Source organism: Canis lupus, chromosome 11, assembly GCF_003254725.2.
Source record: "Canis lupus dingo isolate Sandy chromosome 11, ASM325472v2, whole genome shotgun sequence".
Taxonomy (NCBI): Eukaryota; Metazoa; Chordata; class Mammalia; order Carnivora; family Canidae; genus Canis; species Canis lupus.
The window spans coordinates 51281794-51295418 of NC_064253.1; the positions used below are offsets into that span (position 1 = coordinate 51281794).

At 36.9% G+C, this 13625-nt stretch overlaps 1 protein-coding gene across 8 annotated transcripts in view; it reads left to right on the forward strand.

Moving 5' to 3' along the window:
* The window catches only part of UNC13B (unc-13 homolog B), a 232387-nt gene that overhangs the window by 144685 nt on the left and 74077 nt on the right, over positions 1 to 13625 (forward strand). For all 8 annotated transcript variants that reach the window (XM_049116230.1, XM_025432435.3, XM_025432437.3 and 5 more), the window contains one exon: positions 1936 to 2026. In XM_049116230.1, the coding sequence (XP_048972187.1) occupies positions 1936 to 2026 (91 nt within the window). The remainder of the gene's footprint in view (positions 1 to 1935; positions 2027 to 13625) is intronic.

The window sequence follows — 13625 nt, forward strand, 5'->3', positions numbered from 1 at the left end:
TTTTGGTATATAATTCCCTAGATATTTTGAGGATCTCTGAAGAACACTTGGGTTCTTTGTAGTTAGCTTCAGTGTACCTAGGCCTTCTTGAATATGCAGTTATTGGCCTACTAGGACTTATGTATGGTAGCCTCTGAGTCTAGAACCAACCCAAGCCCTGCAACTTACTTCATTCAAAGGAGATGCTTTGGATGAAATAGGCTTCTCAGCCAGTTAATGTTTAAACTTTTTATGTGAACATTGTTTTGTTTTGTTTTGTTTTTCCTGGCTGAGAACACCAGGACAGAGTTAAGAAAGAATTGGTCTAAAAGCCAGATCTCACCCTTTTGCCTCCTCAGGTCTAACAGTGTGTCTGGAATTAATTGGTACCCATGAGAAGAAAAATTTTAAACTTGTTTTTTAACAGTCTTATAATGAATCTTAGTACAGTGTTTGAATGTTATTGTTATTGAGCTAAATTGGTCAGTAGATTTGCTGATAGGTTAGGGCAGAGTGGGATTTTCAGTCTTGGCATGATTGATATCTGGGGTTAGATAACTCTTTGTTATGTGGAGCTGTTCTGGGCATTGTGGAATGTATAATGACATCCCTGGTCTCTGTATGTTACATGCCAGTAGTAACCCTAAGTTGTGACAACCAAAAATGTCTCTAGATCTTGTCAGATTTCTCTTAGGGGACAAAACTGCCCCCAGTTGAAAATCACTGGGGTAGAGTGATAAGAGCTAGGTGTGACTTGGATTCTCAGATTTCAAGGCCTAAAAATAAAGCCTCTCACCAACAGATCAGAGCAGCAAGTGCTGTTATATGTGGTAAAAGTTTGAAGGGTTGTTGGTGTATCTACTCCACCACTGAAGATACAAACTTATTTTCTTTTCTCCTTTTTCCTGATTTTTGGTCATCTCTCTTGGCTCATCTTATAGACAAGACATCCAAGATTTGTGATTGATGACCCACTGAGAAATGGCTCTTTGTAGACCTTGTACTTGGCAGATACTATTGTCTAGATAGAGTTCTTGGTAGAGCAGCAGAAGTGCCCAGCATGAGTTTTTGTCCTCCAATGGTTATGTCCTTTCAAATCCTAGCTATGCAGATGAGGCGCAGTTCTATCATGGTCAGCAGTGCCCACAGTATTTTATTTAATACAGTTGACTCAGTTAGATGGCATCAGAGCCTAGCATATATTTCAGATATCTAAATGGTGGATGCTTGGTTGCTGCCTTGGCACTAGACCTCCGTGGGAGAGAGGAGAAGCTTTATCACCAAGAATTGACCAGTATTCCACAGTTAAGAACCTGGGCGATGATTTGTTCTAATACAGCCTAGTGTTTCTGCCCCAAAGCTACTTTGTTATATATTATTGTTGTGTCATTGAATGTGTCCCTAAGGCAGGTCAGGGAAAAAGACCATGGCAGGAAAAGAGCTGTGCTTTTTTACTTAGCGTTTTTGATGTAGTCTAGGAATGATAAGCCTTCCAATATTCTTAGTGGAGCAGGAAAGATTTGTAAGAACAAAATTCTGCTCTAAGGATGGATGATATACAGAATGCCCAAGGGAGACTCGGTGGTCTTGAGAGGTAAGGTGCAAGGGTTAGTTCACATGTCTATGTAATTTCAGTGCTAACATTGACTCAGGGCCCTTGCCATTACTTTTACTGGAATCCTGAAACTATCCTAGTGATTTGGCTCATTGGTTGAGTGAATAAAGGGGAAAGGAGAGAGGAAATGGATAAAAAGCTAAAAGGAGTTGTCATTTTAGAGAGGATTTTTTTTTTTTCCACATTGGCTATTCAGTACTATTCTGTTTAGTGGCCTGACTCACAAAATAAGTCTAGGCATGAATACAAACCATTTTACTTTAGATACTTGGCAGTTTTGCTTGAGTAGTCACCTTGTTGCCTGGGCTATTTTTAAGAAACATTATTTTCTTTGTTACAAGTTTTCCTGAGGAGAATGGTTCTTCACCATTTACCCAAGCAAGAGCTCACTGGATCCGAGCAGTTACCAAGGTTCGACTCCAGCTGCAGGAGGTAGGAAATCTGTTTTTCTAGTACTAGTTGGGACAATTTTTCCTTTAAAATTGGGAGACATATGGTCCTAAAGAAGCAGTCAGTGATTAGTCATCTTCTTATAGTGTGCTTTTGGAAATGCATGACAAGTAAGCTAGAGTCTTAAGAGATGGGAGTTGGCTTTTGGCTTCCTTCTATGCTGATTAATGGAAATCAAATAGACCTAGTGGGTTGAGAGCCTGAAGTTTAAGTTAAATGCTATTTTCAGTACCATTGCCACTTTGAGGCCATTATATTTTGAACTTAGGACAGGGCCTAAGTTATTATAAGGCCTCTAGTTAGTTGTTGTCTCCCTTGGCTACCCAGTTTAAGGCCACTGACTGCCTATTACAGAGGGCCTTTATGATATACACAGAAAGGTTATTTTTAAATGATGATTAGTGGCTGTCAGTAGTATAATACCAGGCAGATATTAAAAATGCAAGCATGCTCACATTTATAAATACACTTAAAGTATAATTTATTTTGAAATAATTACAAACTTAGGGGAAAGTTGCCAAAATAGCAATATAAAGAATGCTTAAATCTTTCTTGCCAAGATGCCCCAATTGATGACATGATCAAAATTGCTTCAAAACCCTCCTTCCATTATGATTAATTCTTTTCTGAACCATTTGAGAAAAAGTTGGAGAGATGTCATATTACTCATAAATAGTCCTATTTGTACTTCCCAACAAACCAAGAGACTCTCCTATCAACTACGATGTAACCATCCACAAGAAAAAATCAACAACAGCAACACCATCATCAAAATGCTACGCAAACTTTGCTAGCTGTCTCAACAATACCATTTTTTCTTTCCTGGTCCAGGATACAATTCAGGCTGCCATGTTGCATTTAGTAGTCATATCTCTTTAGTTTCCTTTAATCAGGAACACTTCCTCATTTTTATCTTGGACAGATGGTACAGGGCTTTTATTTTGTAGTATGTTCTTCATTTGGGGTCCATCCAATGTTTCCTCATGTTCAGACTTGGGCCATGCTTTGTTGGCAGGAATTACACAAAATTGACGCTGGGCTCTTTTTAGTGAATTGTATTACCCTTCTTAATGTTAACCTCAATCACCTAGTTAAGTTTTTATTGGCCAGGTTTCCAACTTGTCAAGGCACCTTTTTTCCTTTTGTAATTGATAAGTGTTTTGTGTACTCTGAGACTATGCCAATATCTTACTCCTCGTCGCCTCCTACCTACAAGCTAAGCATTCATTGATGACTCCTATCTGAATCTACCACCACTAATGGTAGTTGCCAAATGGGAACTTTCTGTTTCCATTATACTTTCTACATTCATTAGTTGGCATTCTATAAGGAAGAGATTTCTTTTTTCTCCCATCAGTTTATTTATATCAGTATGGACTCATGGACTAGATATTACATTTTACAGTTAGAATCCATCATTACCATTTATTTTGTTGCGCCTTTTTTTTTGCTTGTATTGTTCTAGCTTCTTATAAGCACTGCTAATTGGACCCTTGGGGAGAAGATAATGTTTTAATAATGATTGAAAAGGTAGCTGCTTTAAATACAGATGTTTGAAAATGTTTTCTTTTGTGTGTGTGTTCTTTTTTAAATCCGAAACAATGAGTGTTACCTATAAAAACTCATAATTGCATGTTCTAAAATCTTGGGAAGAAACTACTAACATACTTAAAAATATTTCTAATGAAAAATTTCAGTGAGGTTTGAATTTATTTATTAGAAATATTTCTATTTGGTAAGATATCAGAGAAAATGAGAACTTATTTATACATATTTCAACAAAATCTTTGAAAAATTGCTATGTAGGAACCAATTGCACATCTTTCATTTGACTGACATATCTGTATCTTTTTGACAGCTTTGAAAACCATGTATTGAAATAATTGAATGTAGAACCAAACTTTCAAATAATTCTATAACAAAATGTTAAATAGGATTTAAAAAATAATGAGGCATATTGTATCACATTGCTTTCACTAAAAATATTACTGCTAATATTTTTAGTGACAGCAAAAAATATTTTTATCATTAATCTTAAATGATTGTTTCTTTTATAAAAACTTTTTACATTTTTATAATGTATGAATGTACGAATATGGTTACATATATATAGGTTTTAAATGAGTAAATATATATGTTTGAGATTGTGCTAAAAATATTTCTATGGGTTGGGCTGCCTAATCATAAACACTTGGAGTCTGTTGATCTAGACTCACATGAAATAAACATTTAAAGTAAACATTTATGGAGTCAATGTTATAATACTAATTTTTTATTTCTAATTTTCTTATAATTCTTTGTTATAGAGGAAAGTAAAAGAAATAACATCCACAAAAAAGTTCTGAATGAGAAAAACAAGAATATATTGGAGACAAACACTAATAAGTGTTTGTTTTAAGAGGCAATTCAGAGTCTCAGAAAGAATAGCTAAAAACTGTTGGCAAAGCTTGGAATCATTTAGAGAAAAAGCATGGTTTATTTAAGGGTAACTAAGAATCATTCCTACTTAATTGAATAAGAGAACAATAGTAAATATATTCTTAACACAGGTAATGTAACTGGAAGCTGATTAGATGGCCAAGAGGGTAGAGATAAGCCAGAGTTTAGTGAAGGGTGTGAGAACAATTTAAGATAGAGGCAGGTGTATGGTATTTATACTTAACATGAGATTTGCTTGATTTATCGAGGTTGTGACAGTAGGAAGTTAAGTACAGCACACAATTTTTTTTTCCTGAGCAATTGGAAGTTCCACCCAGTCACGCTTAAACACTCTGCCCAAGGTAATAATTGTTAGTTTCTTATTGCTTTGTGCAAGTCCAAAAAAATATGAATATATGTTGTAACCCTCTCACTTTATTTTAAAAACGAAATTGATATACATACATCCTGAGAATATCTTGTTTTTTCATTTGGAGATCCTTCCATATTCTAAGAGAATTTTTTCTTAATAACTACAGATATTTCATTGTATGAAGGTACTGCAAGTATTTGACTAGTCTTCTCTTGGTGTTAATTTGGTTCATTTGATTTAACAGTGTGGTCATTTGCTTTAACAAACGATGCTGTAAACGAGCACCTTTTACATACATCATTTTGCAAGTATATTTGAGGGGATATATGCCTTTGTAAATTTGATAAATATTGCTACATTTCCTCCATTTGTCAGTGCTTTAAAACAATAAAAGTGTATTTTTCTTATGCTCCTTGTCATCCTGCATGTCAAGGAGTTCTGCTTTAAGTTGTCTTCTCTCTGCAGTCCAGGGTGATGGAGCAGCCTGCATCTAGGATATTGTCAGTATAGATGGTATAGTGAAAGAAAAGATCAATGAAAGAGAACATAGTAAATTGCATTCTAGCTCTTGTACTCTAGCTCTTAAAACTTCCACCTAGAAGATACAATGTCACTTTTACTCACATTTCCCTGGATAAAGCAAATTGTATAACCATATTTAACCTCAAGTGAAACAGTATAATATACCTTGAAAGAGAAAGAGAAGGATATTTATGAGCTGCTTTAATGACTACCTCAAAGGGTATCTGCCTTCCACAGATACTGTACTAATTTATACTCCTGCTAATAATGTCCTGAGGGTGCTTTTTTTCCTTCCTAAAGCCACCAGTAGAGTGATTTGTTTGAACTTTTGGATTTTTGCTAGTCTGCTAGGCAGTGTTGTCTCAGTAGAATTTAAGTTTGCATATCTTAGTACAGTAAAGCATGTTTTCATACAAGTAAAGGCTATTAGTATTTACTATTTTGTGAACGGTCTATTCGTATTCTTTGCCCATTTTTTTTCTGTTGAACTTTTGATCCCCAGGAGTTTTTATTGTTTTAGGGACATTAACCCTTGCCTGTGATATGGGTTGCCATATTTCTTTCTCAATGTATCATTGTGAGAAAGTTTTTTAACGTTAATCAGCTACATTTTCCTAATCCACAAGATGGGGAGAATAATAGTACCTTTTTTTTTTTTAAGGATTGTGAATCATCTAGTAAAACTATGATTTAAAAAAGAAGAAATCAGAAAAAATATACGTTAGTGACTCCATATTGCCTTCATGATAAAATAAAACCTTCATAATCTGTCTAGCTCCGTGCGACTCCCAGTGTGGTTCGTGGACCACCCCAGTCCAGGAACTGTTTGTTTCTACTTTGATGAAATAAGTACTCTAAGGGAGGATTTAGAGGCAATTTGGATTGCTGTAATACCATGCACATGATAATGTCCTTTTTTCATAGAGTAGTATATAGACCAAAAATATCAGTCCATGACATGTTGGAATAAAAACAACAACAACAACAACAACAACAAAACACCCAGATACTCTACAAAAAGAATTGGAAAAGCACTGATACAGACCTTATATACCATTTTGGTCTTATTTCATTCTGCTACTCTGTTTAGTTAACATTTCCAACATCCAGGACTATATATTTTTCAAAATCTCAGAGACTATGCGCTTGCTATTTACCATGCATGGAATACTTTCTCCACTTAGCTAAATTCTTACATTTAAAACCCAGTCAGTTGTCAGTTTTGGGGGTTAAGATTCCAGACTCTGTGCATACTTTTTCTAGATTGGCATTTACCATGATGTAATGGAATTACTTGTTTTTACTCTTTGATCTAACTTTTCTATGTACTTGTAAGATCTTTGATTGCTGGGGTTATGCTTTTTATTGCTGATGTTCTAGAGCCCAGTATAGAACCTGGCAGAGTGTTTAGCCAACCTTTTATGGATGCTTACCTAGCCAGAAAAGTCTGTCATCATTTCTTTTTAGAGATTTTATTTATTTGAAAAAGAGAGTGAGAAAGAGAGAGCTAGAGAGAGCACAAGCAGGTGGTGAGGAGAGGGAGAAGCAAACTCCCTGCTGAGCAGGGAGCCTGACAATGGGGCTCAATCCTAAGATCTCGGGATCATGACCTGAGCTGGAGGCAGATGCTTCACTGACTGAGCCACCCAGGTGCCCCAACATTTCTGTTGGTATTTTCACCAAAGTCTCTGTGTGCCTCTTTATGTTTTAATTAATTCTATTTTTAATTTTTTCCAGAGCCTACTAACTATAAAATATTAGCATTAGTTATGTTTTCTTATATAACTTTTATATACATTAAATGTAAAGTTACTGAATTTGGACCATACTGTGTGTGCATTTAAAATTTTTCTTGCTTAGGTTATTTTTGTGAGCCTTATTCTGGGTTATTAAATATTTTTTGAAAACGTGATTTCATGATTATTAATAGATTAGTACTATTCCATTATGTTGATGTTTTATACCAACTTCTATTTCTTTATAAATAATGCTGTGATGAGCATCATTGTGCATGAATCTGTTGATTTTGATTATTTCTTTAACTTGGCTTTCTTAAAGTAGATTCTCAAATAAATTACTGAGTTTAAGAGTATATATCTTTTAAAGGCTTCTGATAAACTTCTGCATGTGATTTCAGAAAGATTTTTCCAATTTGTGCTTTCGGTATTTGAACATGCCACACCAACACTGAATATTATCATTTTAGAAAATGTTTGCCAATTTGACAGAAGAATGGTATCCCCTTATTTTAATTTGGATTTCTTTGATTGTGATATGACTATTTCCCATAAATTTGTGGGACATTCGTACTTTCTCAGCTGGTAACTGCATTCAATAGACTTTGAGGAACTACCATAGGAACCTAGCTACCCTTATGCCATCCCTTTTTTTTTTTTTTTTTTAAAGATTTTATTTATTCATGAGAGAGTGAGAGAGAGAGAAAGAGAGAGGCAGAGACAGAGAAAGAAGCAGGCTCCATGCAGGGAGCCTGACGTGGGACTCGATTCCGGGTCTCCAGGATCAGGCCCTGGGCTGAAGGCAGCACTAAACCGCTCAGCCACCTGGGCTGCTCCCCCCCCACCCTCCCTTATGCCATTCCTGTAAGCAGCTTGAGGGGAGAGATCAGATAGGTCATCTCTGTATCTGGGCTGGCTGAGTACCTGGCCATATGTACTTAATAAGTGTTTGATGACATTGCAGTAATGTTAGTAGTGTGGGTGGAATGGATATGATTCTGTACCTTATTTGGCTTAGCTGCAGAAAAATCTGGGGGAGGAGGTGAGACTTTTAGCTCTAGAAACAGAGACTGTGGTGGCAGCAGGTGGGTGGGTGTTCCAGGTGGAAGGGACAGTGAAGGAGAAGAAATGGAGGTAGGCCGTGAGGAAGCCTTGACAGAAGCTTTTAGGTTGCTAAAGAAAGCTGAAGAAGGAGAGCCTTATTTAGAAAGCAGAGATAGAATTGAGCAAATAGATTAGAAGGCCCGTGTTTAAATGGAGCAATCTCATGGGATCCAAGATTGCAGCTGGTCAGCCTGAGAGATATCAGCATTTTCTCAGGGAAGATCATTAAGACGGAATGAATCGACTGTCTCCCACAAAGCACTGTTCTGTATTTGCGACTCTCTCCCTACCAGAGACTTCCTTCTCATGCTATTATTGAAGCTCTGAAAAAGGTATTCTCCTTGGGGAAAAATGATGCTCAAGGGGAGTCTCTGAGGACCTCATCTCTTAGATTTAGTTGTATCAGGAAAGCATTCTTTGTATAATTTTAAACTTCAAGATTTCGCTCTGAGTATGACTACCTTTTACTACCTCTCCTCTTTGCTCTCATGGAGATCACCATTTTTGCTCTTTTTTTTCTCATAATCTGTCAGCCCTCTCCCGAACCATCACTACTCTCAACAATTAAAAAACTAAAGAATGTTTTGAATAAGTAATACGTGTAAAAATAGAAACATAAACATGTATAATGCAAAATTTCCCTCTTATTTTAAACTTCCAGGCCTCTAGTCTCCCTATCTTCCTTATCACTTTGTTATCTATGTTTTGTGAATCAGTCTACGATAATCTGTGCATTTATAAGCATGTGTGTGTGCATAGCATGCATGTGTATTACATACATCGTCCTTTACCTTTTAAAATTTAATGTTATAGCTTGGAGATTTTTCCTTATTAGTATAGAGCTACTGCATTCTCTTTAATAGCTACATAATATTTCTCTTGGTGATTGTATTATAATTTGTATACTGTGTGCTCTATTGATGGATTTTTAAATTGTTTATCTTGTGCTACTACTTACACTGTTGAAATTCAAATCCTGTAGTAATATCCTGAATACTTGTAGACATCTCTCAACCACAACTTTTAGTATCTCTCTTCAAACTTCATGGTCATCTCTACCCAAGACCAGGCCCTACTGCTTCACAACCTGGAGAAAGCTCTCTTAGACAAGGGCTGTAGCTGTTCTAAGAGGCCTCTTCTGCCCTGCAATTTGCAAATTGCAAATTCTATGAAATCTTACTGACGTCTGAGACTGGAATCAATATATTCTTTACTGACTGAAACCTGGCTGTTTGCTAACCCCTTCCTGGCCTTTTTAAAAGTAAACTCCACCCTCCGCGTGGGGCTTGACCTCATGTCCCCAAGATCAAGATCCTCTTGATCTTGTTGGTCTACAAGTCACATGCTCTACTAACTCAATTGAGCCAGTCAGGAGCCCACTGAAGTCCTTGCTAAGGAGGATATGCCTTTTTTATGCCCCATTACTGGGTCAGGAGGGAGGCTTAGTGTTCACCTGCTCTCTGCCACTTCCAGGCCATTACTAGATCTTCACATAACCTGTTCTCATACTCCCCTTCCTTGTTGCAATTATGTCCCATCTGTTCCATAACTCCTCATTGAACAAAAACTTTATTACCTACATCACCACATAAGTACTTTATTTACATGCATTATCAAAATGAATCCCTCACAATAATTTACAAACTAGGCTTTGTTATTTGGCCCATTTTATAGACTAAGAAATTGAGGTTTAGAAAGATAGAAACTTAATCAGGGTCACTTAGCTGGTAAGAGAACTGCATTCAAACCTAGGTCTATTTAACTCTAGAGTCTGTGTTTTTAACACTATTTTCTACCATATTACCACCATAATCTTAGAACTCTGTTTTCTAGAGTGTGAAAACAATGTTCTGCAGGACTCCAGTTTCTGGAACTGTCAGTGGGTCCTCTATTATGTGATAGAGTTCCATAGTCAAAGAAATTTGGGAAACAATGGGTTCCAGTAGAGTATAACACTAATAGATTACTCTCTTGTAGGCTTGTTATGATTCTTAAAGAGGAGGATATAATGTACACAATGTTATTGCAAACTTATTTGACCATGAAATTCTGTTTTAGAGAAGCATTCTGTAGCACTCATTTTCCAAGAAATACATTTGAAGAAAGTCTCAGTTGATTTCATTATCATTTCATTAAAACTGCATTTGTGAGGGTCATCAATGAACTCATAGCTACCTAATTAGTGGTTGCTTTCAAATCTTATTGGGTCATTCTGTAGGGTTTAACACTGAACACTCCTTTGTGTTTTGACATTTAAGAAACCATCCCCATTGCCACTATTCTCTGATCTCTTTAGTCTCCTTTTTCTGATTTCTCTTTGCTCATTTCTAGAATATTGGTCTTTCTGGTATTCTCTGCTCAATCCTCTTTTCATATAACCCCTACATTGTTTCTATGAAATCTCATTCATTATGTCAGTTACCACTTAGATGTGGATTACTCGCCTATCTGTGTATCTAGCCCAGATGTGTCCCCTGAACTGTAGACCCGTGTTTCTAGCCACTTCTTATGCACTCTCTTGTCCCATCAGATCTAAAATCCAACACATTTAACCAAAAGACATAATCTCTCAAAACTTATTTTGTGTCTCCTGTATTTTGTTTCAATGCTTGCTGAACCAACCCTGAACCTACTAAATATGATTGGCCTCTTGAAAAGTAAGAGAAAGCTGAACCATCCCTTCTATAATGTAGAGTAATTAGGAGTAGGAGTTTCATTTAACTTTAAAGGGAGGGAAGGATAGGTAGCTGTCTTGTTGTACACATAGTAGATACTCCATAAATATCTGTTGACAGGATGAATGCAAAGGATGTAGAATAGGGAAGCTAGTCCTTTCTCATTTTGGGCAATTGTTTCTTGGAGAGGAATGAGAAAGCTTCTCCTACCTAAAAATTTCTTTAAAAAAAAAAAAGGAGGGGATCCCTGGGTGGCGCAGCGGTTTGGCGCCTGCCTTTGGCCCAGGGCGCGATCCTGGAGACCCGGGATCGAATCCCACATCGGGCTCCGGTGCATGGAGCCTGCTTCTCCCTCTGCCTGTGTCTCTGCCTCTCTCTCTCTCTCTGTGACTATCATGAATAAATAAATAAAATCTTTAAAAAAAAAAAAAAAAAGGAGAGGTCATACTCATACTTGGTCACTTTGGGTTGAGGAAATTTTATAATTCCGAGATTTCATCTTTCCAGTCACCTATGACTATGACTCCTTTTTTCCTTCATACAGAGCCGGCTTCCATCTCTTTTCACTGTACTTTTCTTTTTAATTGAAGTTTCATTTGCCAACATATAGTATAACATCCAGTGCTCATCCCATCAAGTACCCTCCTCAGTGCCCATCACCCAGTTACCTCATCTGCCCACCCACCTCCCCTTCCACAACCTTTTGTTCATTTCCTAGAATTAGGAGTCTCTCATGGTTTCACTGTCCTAAGGTGAATTAGAGACAGGTACACTGTGCTTTGTGTATTCTTCCAGCCTTCTCATTCTAGCCCTATTTCTATACCATTTCCCCTTCATGGACTGAAAAAAGGAAAAGGAATCTTCTATTTTTTTTAAGTAATAGATATCTTTTTATTGAGGTATAATTCATATAACATAAAATTCACCATTTTAAGTGTACAACTCAGTGTATTTTGGTATATTCAGTAGGTTGTACAGCCATCACCATCATCTAATTACAAAACATTTCCATCACTCCAAAGGAAACATCATACCCATAATAAGTCATTCCTCATTCCCTGCTTTGCTCTAGTCTCTGGCAGCCATTAATTTATTTTCTGTCTTTATGGATTTATCTGTTCTGGACATGTCATATAAATGAAATCACACAATATGTAGCCTGTTGTATCTGCCTTCTTTCACTTAACATGTTTTTAAGGTTTTTCTGTGTTGCAGCAACTATCAGTACTTCATTCCTTTATATGGCTGAATAATATTCCATTCTGTGGATATACCACATTTTGTTTATCCATTCACTTATTGTTGGACATTTGATTTGCCTTCACCTTTTGGCTATTATAATAATGCCATTGAGAACGTTCATGTACATTTTTTTGTGTGGACATGGGTCTTCAATTCTCTTGGGTATGTACATAGGAATGGAATTGCTGGGTCATATGGTAACTATGTTTAACCTTTTGAGAAACTGTCAGACTTTTCCAAATGGCTTGTGCCATTTTATATTCCCATAAGCAATATATGAGCTTTCCAGTTTCTTCACATCCTTACCAGTACCTGTTAATCTTTTTGTTAAAATCATCTTAGTGCATATGAAGCGGTATCTCATTATGAATCCAATTCACATTTTCCTAGTGACTAATAGCGTTAAGCATCTTTTTATATGCTTGTTGGCCATCTGTATATCTTCTTTGAAGAAATATCTGTTCAAACCTTCTGCCCATTTTTACATTGGGTTGTCTTTTTTTTTGTTGAGTTGTAAGATTTCTTAATATGTTCTTACCAAATATATGATTTGCAAATATTATCTCCCAGCCCTGTTCCTTTTTTTTTAATTTATTTTTTATTGGTGTTCAATTTACTAACATACAGAATAACCCCCAGTGCCCGTCACCCATTCACTCCCACCCCCCGCCCTCCTCCCCTTCTACCACCCCTAGTTCGTTTCCCAGAGTTAGCAGTCTTTACGTTCTGTCTCCCTTTCTGATATTTCCCACACATTTCTTCTCCCTTCCCTTATATTCCCTTTCACTATTATTTATATTCCCCAAATGAATGAGAACATACAATGTTTGTCCTTCTCCGATTGACTTACTTCACTCAGCATAATACCCTCCAGTTCCATCCACGTTGAAGCAAATGGTGGGTATTTGTCATTTCTAATAGCTGAGTAATATTCCATTGTATACATAAACCACATCTTCTTTATCCATTCATCTTTCGTTGGACACCGAGGCTCCTTCCACAGTTTGGCTATCGTGGCCATTGCTGCTATAAACATCGGGGTGCAGGTGTCCCGGCGTTTCATTGCATTTGTATCTTTGGGGTAAATCCCCAACAGTGCAATTGCTGGGTCGTAGGGCAGGTATATTTTTAACTGTTTGAGGAACCTCCACACAGTTTTCCAGAGTGGCTGCACCAGTTCACATTCCCACCAACAGTGTATGAGGGTTCCCTTTTCTCCGCATCCTCTCCAACATTTGTTGTTTCCTGCCTTGTTAATTTTCCCCATTCTCACTGGTGTGAGGTGGTATCTCATTGTGGTTTTGATTTGTATTTCCCTGATGGCAAGTGATGCAGAGCATTTTCTCATATGCATGTTGGCCATGTCTATATCTTCCTCTGTGAGATTTCTGTTCATGTCTTTTGCCCATTTCATGATTGGATTGTTTGTTTCTTTGGTGTTGAGTTTAAGAAGTTCTTTATAGATCTTGGAAACTAGCCCTTTATCTGATATGTCATTTGCAAATATCTTC